The sequence below is a fragment of the Lytechinus pictus genome, unplaced genomic scaffold, assembly GCF_037042905.1.
Source record: "Lytechinus pictus isolate F3 Inbred unplaced genomic scaffold, Lp3.0 scaffold_34, whole genome shotgun sequence".
Lineage (NCBI taxonomy): Eukaryota > Metazoa > Echinodermata > Echinoidea > Temnopleuroida > Toxopneustidae > Lytechinus > Lytechinus pictus.
Genome location: NW_026974154.1, coordinates 51904 through 66648, shown reverse-complemented (window position 1 = coordinate 66648; position 14745 = coordinate 51904). Strand labels below are relative to the sequence as shown.

Sequence of the window (14745 nt, the reverse complement as noted above, 5' to 3'; positions counted from 1 at the left end):
TTGGGGTGCTGCTATTGCATTAACCTCTAGGGGTTCAATTTTGAACCTTTATTTCTTAGCGTTTGTATTGCAATGACACTACCAGCATGATCAATATGAAATCTGGAAAACGGTTAATCTAAACACAATGGTTTTTTTTCATATTTAAATTTTCATAAGGCTCTTATTATTTCTCACATTTTTTTCTTCAAACTCTAACGTATCTGCCACTTGCACTTTGTTTTAACTTTTAGAAAAATCCCTTTTAGGTTTCTATGTAGCAAATGCGTTTGTTATTATAAGGTGAAGTGTACAACCAGAACCACAGCACATATTGCAATTTAAACTCTATATTCTGTTTATTTTTTTCATGACTAGAATATCTACCGGATTTTATTGAAATGAATTTTATGTCCACATTGAAAAGAGTAATGAATGGATTGTTAGACATTACCAGTTGAACCCGGCAAAGATATATATGTTCTTTAGGAAATTATGCTATGTTGACCTGCAACTCAATATTTAATCAGATTTGTCATGTTGTTTTTTTCCAGTTGAAAGGTGGTTATCAGGTGCTATGGAATACATTCAAGCCAACAATACAAACATGACGATCGGAATCTGTAGCGAATACCATTCATGTTCGAATCTTGGTTGTAATTATGTCGCCGGGTTCTCCACCTGCAGCTGCGACAACGCATGCGAGCATTTTGAAGATTGTTGCTGGGACTACCAATCACTGTGCCAAAACAAGGACACTGGAGGGTTCGGCTTTGGATTTGGATTTGGTTTCGGAATGTCTGGCTATGTTGATCATCATAACATGGAAACCATGGAAGTGCCTGATTCGGTTCGCCCCAACATGGTTTCATGCGTTGAGGCAAAAATTTCGAGTTATTGGTTTGTCACCCGTTGCCCATCAAAGTGGAATAGTTCAGACACCAAGGCAAGGTGTGAAGACACTGCTTCTTTCACTGATGACCTACTGACAATTGTGCCAGTGTCTCTTGAGCGCAGGGTGACTTTCAGAAATGTCTATTGTGCCATCTGCCATGGTTTTCAATCTGCCAACCTCACATCTTGGCCTGTTCTTTTCAACTGCAGTGATGGCTCTGTTCCACCTTCAGATACTGATGAAATGCTGGATAGAATCAGGAGAGGGGTGTGCACTTATACATTCGATGATAAATCTACGTTCAGGCGTACCCCTGCATATCGAAAATGCTTCAACGAAGTCAGAAGTTGTCCAGAAAATTTTGCAGATGATGCGATTGCTGATGCTTGTGTGGGTTTAGGGTTGCGGGCACCGTTGACACTTTCCCGGAAAATGCCATATTTTTTCAATGAATACTGTCTCAAGTGTAATCTTCCAGATCGTCACTATTCAGAGTTCACTTCTTGTTTCCATTATATCCGCGGGGAGGGGACGACACCTATAGGGTTCCCAATTACACTCTTAGTAGATTTTAAAGGTAGTGACGGTATCCATTTCAAAGTTGATGAGAGTTTTGTCCAGCAGGAAACCGTGGAATGCGAAGAAGGAGCTGTCTTTGACATCCTGTCGGGGATATGTCGTTCTCTTTCGTGCAGAAACAGCTTGTCTCTTCTTGACGGTGAGTGTACCTGGGCTGTCGGGTGTAATGGAAATCGTGTTGGAATTGAATTTGGTGGCTTGAACAATTCAATCAGGAAATGTGCATTATTTCAAGAAAATCAAGGTTTGATGAAGTGCCTCACAGAATTCCTTGGGATATCCTTGGATGACGTTTCTTTAGTCCGTGTTTACCCTGATGTGGATCAGTGTATCGCACAGGATGTGAATCCAAAGCTGACGGTTGAGGTGCAAGTCGATATGTCATATTCCACCTTGGTTAAAATAATTAATACTTCCTCAAGAGGTCATTTATGTGGAGCGTCGGTATTGCAGTTCCAGCTGTATTGCAGTGATGAAGATATACCTTGTCAATTTGGATGGATGGATGTGAAATACGGCCAAGATGTCTCCGAGGTCACCTTGAATAAAAAAACTCATCTGATATTCAGAGGACATCATGCAGCACAGAAATATAAATCTGTTGAAGTGAGAAGAACGGCGCAGTTGCAACGTTCGCATGTCAATGCGACGGTTTCTATAAGAGAAGTAGTCCAGTTTTGTGTTGACCGCATTGAAAATGCTACCGATCCAGTATCAGTGACTCTTTCTTGTCCAATTATTACAATGAATGCTTCGGAATTCCGTCAGCTTCATATTGAGAATCAAACAATCCTGGTCCATTTGGTGTCTGGCATGCAATTCAATGAATCTGAATTTGCGATAAGTAAAACTGGAAGCATTCAAGTGTGTTCATTTTCATCAGAGAACAGCGGTGTTATAAATATCAACTCTTCCGTGGAGTTTCTCCAGTACTCTGACTCTCAGAGCATTCTAAGTACTGTTTGCGTGACTGTCTCCCTCATTTCCTTGGTAGTGACCCTCTCCACACACATCATGTTTCCATCTCTTCGGAAATTGACCAATAACAAACTCATGATGTTCCTTTGTGTGTTCCTGTTCCTTGCTCAACTTTTGACAGTTGTTGGTTCATATGCGTACCCCTTTCCTATCCTCTGTAAGATTGTCTCTGCAACTACCCATTTTTGCTGGTTAGCTGTATTCGCCACTACCAATTCCCTTGCCTTCGATTTACACCACACGTTTGGTTACAACAGGAGCTTCAACTTTGCGCAGACGAGTCTAAAGTCACTCATTAGGTACCTAGTGTACATCCCGGGTGTGTCATTTTGTGTGGTCATCCCTTGTCTCTGCATTGACGCTATCACCCATTCGGAAGTACTGGATTATTCATATGGTGGTCTTTGTTGGATTGGTGATGATTTCATGAGGTTCATGGCATTCGGTATCCCAATGGCAATACTTCTGGCAATTAATTTGATCTTCTTCTTTCACACCGCCCTTGGTATCTGGAAGGGACATCAGAATGCTAGGAAAGTCGGGAGGAAAAACATGCGACCAAGCTTCCAGGAGAGATTTAACCTACTGAAGATTTATATCAAGGTACGCATAACGTATATCTTGGCATGCTTAATCAGGCCCTGATAACTTTTGTACACTTTACAAAAAAAACTCAGTTAGAAACTCACAGGCGTCTCCATTTCTGCCCAAGAATATTTGAAAATAGATAGGGAATGTCAAAGGAAAGACATACCTGATTGTTTACATTTGGCTGTTCAAGTCACCCATGTAATTGAAGTAAAATCGGTTTAACATATCATACCGAATACCACATGTATGTCCACACGACTGTCTACCCCGGCGGGGGGGGGGGGGCACTTACATTGACGAGTGGATACCATGCGCGGCCAAAAAACACGTAAAATGAATGTCTTTTTCAAGATAGGCACGTTACGTACGTAACGTAATATGGGTGTCAAAAACGCTAAAATAAAGAAAAAAGGGTATCTATTTCGTTAGGAAAGCATTACGTGTTTAGGGTCAAATTTGAGGGGGTATAAAAGTTAAGACTAAAAGTTTTAAAAAGGATGTACTTTTTGCCCAAACATTACGTGTTTAGAGTCCGATTTGCGCGAGGTGGGGTCGTATAATGAACCCAATGTAAGTAAAGATAAAACCGGTGACCGACGTCCGTGATATAACAAATAAAATATCACTGTACTTGTATAGGGTGTCAATTCAGGGAATACTTGCCAAGGGTACCGTTTTGTTTCCAATACTTTGTAAGGGTAGGGTTTCACACGCCAATACTTGTTGAGGGGTGAATTTTCAGAATAAGGAAATACGTTTTTAGGGTGCTTTTTGAGACCACATGGTCACGCATGGTATCCACTCGTCAATGGAGGTGCCACCCCCCCCCCCTCTCCACGCCCCCCCCCCCCCCCCCCCCCCCCGTGGCTGTGTACATATTTACATGGAAAAAAAATCAAGTGAAATTAAGAATTTCTCACAACGTGCAAAATAATAACATTCTTTGAAATTTAGTTCTAAAGCCAGAAACTTTTTTTTCCTCCTGCTTGGATCAATTATAAAACATTAATCACTTCATAGACTCCAATTAAGTCTCTATTGATACGACTCTGAGCTGATCAGAGGATAAATTAAGCTGGAATATGTAGATCTGTCTATGGAGTATGAATTTGTATTACCTATTTGATACCTAGGTATCAACTTTGATGGGGTTTACATGGATCACTGCATTCATTATTCCTTTTTCTGGGATTACCGCTCTTTGGTATCTCTTCATTGTGTTCAACGGACTCCAAGGTAAGGTTAATGTTATTTCTGCTTGATTTTTTTAATTCTTCTTCTCCATCTTCCTCATCGTCTCCCTCTTCCTCTTCTTCTTTAAACGTCTTCTTCATCATTGTAGTTTTTTTTATTCTTCTTCTTAAAATTCTCTTCTTCATCGTCCACTTCTTCTTCTTCTTTGCTTCTTCATCTACTGTTTCCTACAATCCTCCATTAGGTGGAGTGTAGTGTGTCTAAAGGGTACAGTACATGCTATTATTCAAGCGAGAAAAGTGGAAGATGGCGAGTTCACCGTTGACCTTCTGACCTCAAAATCGATAGAATTCCTGGGATCCATATATGAGCCTGGTTAAGTTAAACTAGAGTTATCGCGTTTACAAGGACTGCAGAAGGGTAATATGAAAACATGTCACTGTGACCTTGACCTTTGTCATTTTGATCTCAAAAATTGATAAGCTTCATGGGATCCATGCTGGTATCATACACATGCGCGGATCCCTCTCGCCCCCCTCCCCCTTCGGCTAAAAAAGGAAGAGAGGGAAAGAAAGAGAAAAAAGAGGGGAAGATGGAAAAGAAAAAAGAAAAAGAAGAAAGGAAGACGGGAAGAAAAAAGAGAGAGGAAAAGGGGAAAAGAAAAGAGGAAAGGAGAGAGGGGGAAAGGAAAAGGAGAAAAAAAAAGAATGGAAGAAGGAGGAAAGAAGAGTAGAGAAAGGGAAAAAGAAGAGGGGGAAAGAGAGAGGAAGAGGGGGAAGGAAGAAGAGGAGAAAAAAGAAATAGGAATGGGGGAAAGAAAAGAATAAATGGGAAGAGGGGGAAGGGAGTAAAGGAAAAGGGAGAGGAAAAGGGTAAAAAAAGAGAGAGAAAGGAAAAGGAGAACAAAAGAAAGAGAGGGGAAGAGGGAAAGGAAGAGAAGAAAGAGAGAGAGAGGAAAAAGAGGAAAGAAAAGGAGAAAAAATCGAAAAGAAGAAAATGGAGGGGAGAGAAAAAAGAGGGGAAAAGGAGAAAAAGGAGAGAGAAGAAGAGGGAGGAAAGAAGAAAAGAGAGGGGAAAGAAAAGAAGAAAAAAGAGGGGAAAGAAGAGGAGAAGAGGGAAAAGAAAGAGAAAGAGGGGGAAGGAAGAGAAGAAAATGGAAGGTGGAGGGGGAAGAAAAAAGAGGAAGAGGGGGAAAAGAGAGAGGAAGAGGGGAAAAGTAGAAAAAAGGAGAGAGGGGAAGAGGGAAGAAAGAAGAGAAGAAAGGGAAAGGGTGAAGAAAAGGGGGAAGGCGAAGGCGAGAAGAAAAAAAGAAGAGGAGGATGAAAAAAATGATGTTCGAACGGGGGGGGGGCGAATTGATGTTCGACGTAGGGGCGCCAAATTGATACTCGAACTTGGGGGGAGGGCGAATTGATATTCGAACTAGGAGGGCGCCGAAATGATGTTCGAAGGGATGTTAAAATGATGTTCCAAATGGGGGCGCCAAATTGATACTCGAACTTGGGGGGAGGGCCGAATCGATGTTCGAGCTAGGGGGCGCCAAATTGATACACAAACTAGGGGGTGCCGAATTGATGTTCGAACTAGGGGGCGCCAAATTGATACTAAAGCTAGGGGGCGAAATGATATTCGAACTACATGTAGGCCTAGGGCGCCGAATTGATATTCGAACTAGGGGCGCCAAATAGATGTTCGACGTAGGGGGGGGGGTGCGCCGAATTGATGTTCGACTTAGGGTTCCAAATTTGTGTTCGACATCGGGGGGGGGGGGCTGATAGAATGTTCGAACTAGGGGGCGCCAAATTGCTATTCGAACTTGGGGCGCCAAATTGATGTTCGAACGAGGGGGGCGCCAAATTGATGCTAAAACTAGGGGGCGCTGAAATTGTGTATGGGTATGGCCTAAAAAGAATGCAACTATTATACAAGTTGCATTCTTATTAAGCCATATACCTATAATTGCATACATGTAGGTTACAAAGCACATGTTAACATCGTCACGTTCAACACCAATAGCAAGCAAGCAATGACCCGCCGTGTAGCTAGTTGTAGGTCGAGATAACTTGCGCTCCATAGTTATTTGGAAAGTGGAAATTCATGATAACCGTATATTCAGACCACCTCGATCACATTGCAAGAACTTTTTCAGGCCTTAAGACTATTCGTGTTATTATTTCCGCATTCATTCATTCCGTCCCGAAGAGACTTCCAAGAAATTCTCGAAGTTCTGGAAGCTACGAGCATGCGCATTATGGTCTGGAAAGCGGGCAAGGCGCGAATTCAAACTCGCCAGTCTACAACTCATGACGTCCAGGCGACGACGCCCAACTACAAAGTTCTCAAGTACCATGGCCAGCAAAAAATTTTCAGGTTGCGAAAATCGAAACAGAAAAACGGAGAGGCTAAAGCAAGCTGGCTCCCTAGACAAGTACCTCCGCCCAAATTTATGAGGTAGGAACACATGATGAAACATGAGCATTCATCGATTGATAATTTGATGTCTCATTGAGAAGTTAGAAAATAGTGAATCCCCAGAAAAAACCAAACCGTGATTCGGTGAAAGTTTTTGCTGCCATAATCGTAATTTTTCTTCATGTGATGTTATGAGGATAATTTTTTGACGGCTATTTTGTCATTTGGGGGCTAGATCTATTTATTTAGTTCATATGGGGAGCTAAAAAATCAGCCTTAGATCTGAGTTCCAGTGTATTTCCTTCCCTGCTTTGGGGCCTTCTCATACAATAGTTGACATAGACTCTATGATATTTGAAATTTACCAAACATTTTGTGTGCACGTCAATATTTCGTGTGTCACTCTGTGGATTTTGCTTACCAACCGAATTCCACCCCCCCCCCCCACCTCAAAAAAAGAGCCGTTATTTTCCCACAAGGTCAAAACATTTATATTGATGTATAATTACCATTACCATTACATACATAATAAAGAAACATGCATAAAAACAGTTTGGACTTAATAATTTCACAGATTCAAGTAATTTATTGCTATAGCGGCTTTTGGTGTCATTTTCCAAACGATATTGGATTCGACGTTTTCTTTGTACACTGCAAAATCATGAAGTTTGTAGTCAGCTAGTCGGGTAATTCCATGGATAGAACAGGGGCCGATGAAGCGGGGGTTTGGGGGCTTCAGGCCCTCTCTACTTTTGTCAAAACCGTGTGCAAAAACGTAAAAATTACCATAATCTTATGAATGTCATTTTGTGCATGGTCAGCAGCCCCCCCCCCCTCCCCCCTCCACTTTGAAAACCGTTCCGCGCCCCGTGTATAAACTGATGAGATCTACCACTACGTATTTTAAAAAGGTGCTCAAAACTGGACATGGCTAAATGGTTGAAAGTGGGTGTACTCATTAAGAGCAAGTTGACTTTAGCTAAGAAGATTAATTTGCAAATATTGATGTTTATAACTTGTTCCTTGACAAACACATTCACCCAAGCCACTTCCATTCACGAGTGGATACCATACGCGACCACGGGGTCTTGAAAAGCCCCCTAAACACGTATTTTCCATAATCTGAAAATGCACCCCTTAACAAGTATTGGCATGTGAAACCCTACCCTTAACAAGTATTGGAAACAAATAGTTTTGGCAAGTATTCCCAGAATTGTGCCCCTAAGCAAGTGCAGCGATGTATTTTCCATATTCTGAAAATGCAACACTTAACAAGTATTGGAAATAAAACGATACTCATGGCAAGTATTCCCTGAAATGAACCCCTTAACAAGTACAGCGATATTCTATTGTTATGTCACGGGTCCGTCGGTCGTCGGTTTTACCTTTACACACCATTATTTTGGTTTAGTACGGCCCCACCTTGCACACCTCGCGCAAATCGGACTCTAAACACGTAGTGTTGGGCAAAAAGGACATCCTTTATAAAACATTTTGATTTTGTTTCATCATCCCCGCATATTTGAGCCTAAACACGTATATTTTTCCGAGCGAAATAGATACCCTTTTTTCAATATTTTTGTGTTTTTGACACCCTTATCACGTTACGTACGTAACGTGCCATATCTTGAAAAATACACCTTTTTTACGTGTTTTTTTTTTGGTCGCGCATGGTATCCATTCGTCAATGTAAGTGGCCCCCGGGCCCAAGCCTCACTGCCGAAACTGCCCCGCCCCCTCATTACCGCGATATGTCTCCTTTGCCCGTAATAGTTAGATTTTTTTTCTTTTGTATTTCGGTCAAGTAATGCTGGGGAAGTGTAGGTAGACGACTTTATAAATAAGTTTAAAATTCTAACTACTTATACTGCGGCTGCTGCTACTACTACTACTAACAATAATGATAATTATGATGGCGGATTCGTTTAGAGCGCACATATAAAGGACAAACATTGGTGAGGAGAAACGCTGGAGATGTCTAAATTAAACGATCATTTATGTCGTTAATTATCAGCCATCACATTTTCGCTTCACTTTCTCGTTGCAGATTGTCGACACACTAACAAAAATGTCTTCCCAACACGACAACAGGGATATTGCAGCTGAGGCAGCAACCCTCCTTGCTGCTACCAAAAAAATTGAATATCTGGTGGCGCTATCCATTGCGTCTCCTATAACCGGGTATTTAAAAGGCATCAGCTCCTTACTGCAAGGACGTCAAGTTGACATCATTCGCGACTTCGAGCATGTGACTCTGGTGCAGAAGGAGCTTCAGAAGGTATACGAAGAAGAGTAAAGTTGTTGCTATTTCATCTTATCTCTTACAGTACATGGCAGAGTTGAAGATTGTATTAAAGATCTATTCACGTTGAGATAAAAGTGTAAAAAAGTTAAATGAATTAAAAATTTGAACAATAATAATAGGCATTTATATACCATCTACCATCGCCATCTATCTAGAATATTCTATTCCGAGGTGCGTTGTTGTTATTATTACCACGGCTTTAGCTCGAGCTGCCTTTCGGCGCTCATGCATTCAAGGAATCAATCCTGCCGGGTACCCATTCACCTCACCTGGGTTGAGTGCAGCACAATGTGGATACATTTCTTGCTGAAGAAAATTACACCATGGGTGGGATTCGAACCCATGTACTACTTGTCTTATCAGCTATTACTATCCCCTCTCTTTTATTTTATTCAACTATAATTGAAATTTTCTCAATTTGACAAAAAATAGACTGATCGGTACATGATGTTGTATTTAAAAAATTTTAATTTTATTTTTGCAGATAAGATCAGAAGAACTGGACGAGAAGTATTTGGACATGTACAATGGTGCTTGCCAAGTAGCAGAGCAGGTGAATGTTTCTCCATCTCGCCCAAGGACCTGCGGCCAGCAGATTCTCTGCGCGAATCCTGACATTAGTGAGGGAGAAGACATCATCAGTGCATACTATCGAGTTACAATCACAGTGCCAATCCTGGACCATCTGCTCGCAGAGTTTGCATCGAGGTAGGCCTAACAAAATAGTGTAAATGAGTGATTAAAAAATAATTAGCACGTCTATTTCATTTGATTTAGTTTAAAAAATTGAAAATTCACAAACTACTTAAAGGGATAAGCAAAAGGGGTATGGATCCCACATAGAGAAATGGAAAATTAAAAATAAAATATAATAGGATTTAATGTAAATTAAATTAGATCAAAGTACTACCAAAATAATTATGTTATGTATTGTATCATTTCTGGCTTGTGATGGTATGCATCAGCTTGTCCAATTCATCATCAATTAAGTTGTTCATTTTAGATTCAGTGTACTGAAGCAGAGGCCCTCAATTGATTCCAGATATTGCCGTCCGCAGCTGCCAAAACTCTCCCTTCTGTAGAGGCATTTGAATTCTTCCACGACGAAATCCCATATCCCGCAAATCTTCCTCAAGAGCTCGAGCTTTGACAGGTTTGTATATTATAACATGATTATAGTGGCAGAAACTGTTAGCCCAGTATCTGAACAACAGTAACGTAGTCGTGACTTGTCTCTTGGACGATCTTCTCCGTTTCACCCAGAATACCCGCGACGTGACAGATACAATAAAATACATGTAATCACTATTCTGTTTATCAAAAATCATGTCATTGAGCAATATTAGCAACTTCCGCAAAACTCGTTTCAAGCCTTGTGTCACCGGTGAGATACCCTGAAACAGCAGCAAAATATATGTTTCGTTTTCAATCAAGGAATGAATATGATATCATTAGGACTCTGGTAAATCCCATGTGATGGAAAATATTTGTTTCCATGCAACGATTACAGAGAATGAGAGAAAATTCGATTTTTTTTTTTTTTAATAAAAAAAAGTATTACTGCTAAATTTTGCCTACCAAATTGCCATCTTTCTTTTTTCTTTGATGAAGTGTAATGCAAAATTATTGCATTTGAACAACTTTGCTTTGTAGTTAATCAACGATATATGACTTTATATTCTAAATAATTAAACTTTTCATTTTCATTTTAGATGTACTGGTCCCAAAGAAGAGAAGACGAACGACCCATGTCAGCTATCGATGCCCTGCGAGCATGCGATAAAGCGAGATTTCCTAATGTATGCACAATACTTCATATTATGACAATTTTTTCCAGTGACCAGCGCTGAGGCAGAACGTTCTGTCAGCGCCATGAAGAGATAAAAAACGCGAATGAGATCGGCGATGACAGAGGTGAGACTTAATGGGCTGGCAATGATGTTGCTCCGTAGATACCTTGAAGTCGACATTGACAAAGTTGTCGAGGATTTCGCCACTTTCAATCCTCGAAAGATGAGGCTCTCCTGTGTCATTGATGATCCTAACGATGTATAACAAGTGAAACGCGTAACGTATAACACGTGGATATTTGATTGGTTTTTTTTTTCTAAATTTAATGAATTACTAGTAAATCCAATAACTATTTAATCTATGTCGACATTTCAAAAAATTAATTTTGGTAAGATTTCGATGTTGATTCTCCCAATATTTTCTAAGTTCATTGACCCAGGCCTGCATTAACTCTAAATTCCATTTGATCTTGGTCATGTTACATTAAATAAACGTAGTCAGGATATTCCGCTATACTTTATTACCCTTGTTTCCAAGTTTCATGAACTATGACATTTCAAACACTTAACTTTGGTTAAGATTTCAGTGTTGACGCCGTCCCCATCGTCAAAAAGAGGCGTCAAATACTGTCTCGTTCTGCTATGTAGGCGAGACAAAAATTATGTTTTGTAACATGTTTTAGTAGGGGACACACGTAGGCAATTCGTCAATATTTTAATGAGTAATTCGTGAGCTTCACGAGCTGAGCACTCCATAACTCTATTCCTAACAAAAGTCGCTCTCGTTTATTATAGGCTAAGAAACACAATATGAAAAAGAGTTGTGAATTCTTCTTGCATGAAGGGAAGCACTCTGCACTTTGACAAATGTATGAGAAGCGTCTGATTTTAACTGTTGTTTTATATTGCTTGCAACACTTAAGCCACTAATCCCAAACGGATTGGAAGATATAATGTTAACAAGTGGAAAATAATATCATATTATAGGTCATATGTTTCAATTGGACGATGAATGGGGTATACAATCAATAATTATATAACTTTAGCAGTGGTGAGAGTATTATTCTTTAATCTGAGCAGATTGAATAACCGACTTTCTTTGACATTTCTGTCAATTTCAAATTACATTTTATACTGACACTGTTTACATTTTGTACTGATACTCTTGATATTTATCAGAACAAATGGGGATTTCTATTCTCAGGTGAATGTTCTCTTGTTATTTCTCTATTGGAAAGCCGTTTGAGTAAAAATCGGTCTAGTAGTATAGTCACTAGTTACTAGTAAACGTTTTGCGTGTTCTAGGTGGGTAGACATTCATACCACAACGCATATCATATTCTGAAATAGGATGTGCATTATACCACCATGTGAACTTAATTGTGTATGGATATATTCATATATATTATTTACAGAAATGTTGAAGTTTACTTGCAATATGTAAATGAATAAATGAAACTTTCATTGTAATGGTGAGAGTTTCGGATGCATTTTGTTTTTGTTTTTTTTTGTTACAAATCGTCGAATACTCTAATAACTGAAATAACTCTATGGTTAATAGCGTTCCTATATTTTTGTTTCATGTAGTAATGCTTAAAAGACAGCTAGATACAGTTGATGACACGACACCTTTTCGTTTCCAACCTTAAGTGGGAAATCACGTTGTGATCTTTTAAACGAATTCCACTGAAACTATTACGTGGATTTACTCAGGCCTAAACTACATTGCTATTTACATTTATTGTTAAATCTTGAAATAGTTGATGTATACAAGATACATGGGAACTTGGAGTTCACGTTTCACTTGTATTGTATGAAAGAGAGAGATAAGAACTTATCGTCCGAAATGATGCGAACTTAAGAGCATTGTTTTCATATTTATATAGTCATTGCCAATAAAGTATATTTTTACAGCATATTTATCTTTAGTATCTCATATTTGTTTTATTTACACCGTTTACACGCATTATGTTTATTTTGAAAATCTATTTGAAGTATATACAATTTGAGCAAGATTATAAGATACATAACCTTTTGATAATTGATATGATTGTTGCAAGAGCGGAAGAGCCAATGTTTGTTGAATAGGATTGACAAGACAACTCACTGTTTTGAATCGATTTCAAGCGAATAACAAAATATTATATGATATATCCCAACACTTACAGATCTAAGTAGGCAGTGCACTCCTAATTAGTAAATGCTGAGTGCTGACTACTAAGTCTACCTCAACTCCATAATAAAAAGCATGTATATCTTTTCACGAAATTATATTACCCAAAATAAAACATTAATATTCTTTCATGCAGAATAAACAATTTAGTTATTGCACAACCAGTGTTCATACGCGGCGATACAGGGGCGTCATACCCGTAATATTTTTTCAAGCCCTGAAACAAAAAGTAGAACAGAAAAAACATGGGAGTATCCAGAATATGCCTATACAATGCAAAAGAGGTTTCTGTGTGAAGTAACTACACATTACCCATTCGGCAATGGGAGTCAATATTTTGGCACGATTATTACTTGACTTGAAATTAGGGCCCCCGAAGAAATCCTGGATCCGTGCTTGGCTCCCGCTCACATAATTCTAGCAGGGCCTATTCTGATGATTAGTTAAACGAGATTGAAAGCATCAAATGGTTAAAAATAGAAATCGCTCGCGCTTCGTGCTCGCATTGATTCTTTTTTAAAGTGATATTACATTTATTTATGAACAAATCATTATTAAACCATTATTCAATTGCTTCTTCTTTATGTGCCTATGAAATAAGATAATTTAACATGCATTTAAGGCACTTATGATTGCCTGGGGGAGGGAGGGGCCGCCATTTTTCCGAAAAGTACACAGGGGCGCCAAATTCAGGTCGAATTTGCCCCCCCCCTCCCCCCTCCCTACAGGATCCGCGCCTGATCGTACACACCAAACCATATGAGCCTAGGTTACGTTGAAGTGAAGATATCGCGTTTACAAGGAAAAGTTAACAGACGGACAGACAGACGCATAGACGGACGGACACCGAGCGTGATACCATAATACGTCCTGTCTAGGACAGGCGTATAAAAAGTGTATTTGTGTGATCTGAAAAAGATGTGTCGGTAATTGTAACATTTGGAAAAGAACGTGCACGCCTGACTGTGTGTGTGTGTCAGGGTGGGTGTGAGGGTATGTGTGGTGTGCGTTCGTATGAGCGGATTGGGACGTTAGGGGATGTCATTGTGTGCCATTTTTATTAGTTACTATAATAGTAATTGCACTACCCATTTTCCAAACTGAGAGCTCTTTTTTACACTTCTTCGCAAGTGTAATGATTTATTAATATTCATGTTCCATTCGGGACTATGGCGAAATCTAAGTTAGTATTTCTCGTGACATGTGAACTGCGTTCCATTATTATTATTGTTGTTTGTTTTCCACACGTGTTCATTTGTTGTTGGTTCTCTTGAGCAGGTGTGTACATCTTCCTTGCTTTCACGGTCAATAAGAAGGTTTGGAGTCTGTGTAAAGTCATCATGTGCGGTGACGTCACCAAGCCACCTTCAACAACTTCAAAATCATCACGAGTCAAAGAGAGTACTCTGGGAACTGGTTCTGATAGTAGGTCCTTCACGAGGAGCAAAGATGTAGATGACCCCAGAGTGGATATGACGATTGGCTAACAATTGATGATAAGATAGAGGCATGGACCGTCAAATGGATGAGAAGGCTGTCGTTGACGAAGATCAAGAAATGTTGATTTATTTATTTTTACTTCTTATTTCACGATTTTAATTTTAATTGTATTTATTAATTTTATTTTTTGTTTCATTTTATTTTTGCGGGAGGGTATCATAAATTGATATCATTAAATTAGTGACACTGATGTAAAAAATGTGACACACGATTGTGGTAAATTAGAAAATATGTATTCCTCTATATGGATGCCGTTTTAAGTGTCTTAAGTTTCGTAATCCAATATGATTCTCGTTTAAGTATGATTGATTCCTGGTGGGGTTTTTCTGATAAGTTCTATTCCTACGAT

The 14745-nt window shown here is 39.4% G+C and overlaps 1 protein-coding gene across 1 annotated transcript; it reads left to right on the top strand.

Annotated features, from left to right (window-relative positions):
- Positions 1-548: 548 nt before the first annotated feature.
- LOC129263935 (uncharacterized) lies at positions 549-14383 on the top strand. Its single transcript, XM_064115398.1, has 3 exons — positions 549-3034; positions 4156-4258; positions 14175-14383. Exons 1-3 carry the CDS (start codon positions 557-559, stop codon positions 14381-14383), a joined length of 2790 nt encoding a protein of 929 aa, XP_063971468.1. The 5' UTR covers positions 549-556.
- The last annotated feature ends 362 nt before the right edge of the window (positions 14384-14745 follow it).

Coding starts and splice junctions, on each gene's coding strand:
- LOC129263935 (XM_064115398.1), top strand. CDS start 557: ATGGAATACATTCAAGCCAACAATACAAACATGACGATCGGAATCTGT. Junction 3,035..4,155: donor TACTGAAGATTTATATCAAG/GTACGCATAACG, acceptor TTTGATACCTAG/GTATCAACTTTGATGGGGTT. Junction 4,259..14,174: donor TGTGTTCAACGGACTCCAAG/GTAAGGTTAATG, acceptor TCTCTTGAGCAG/GTGTGTACATCTTCCTTGCT.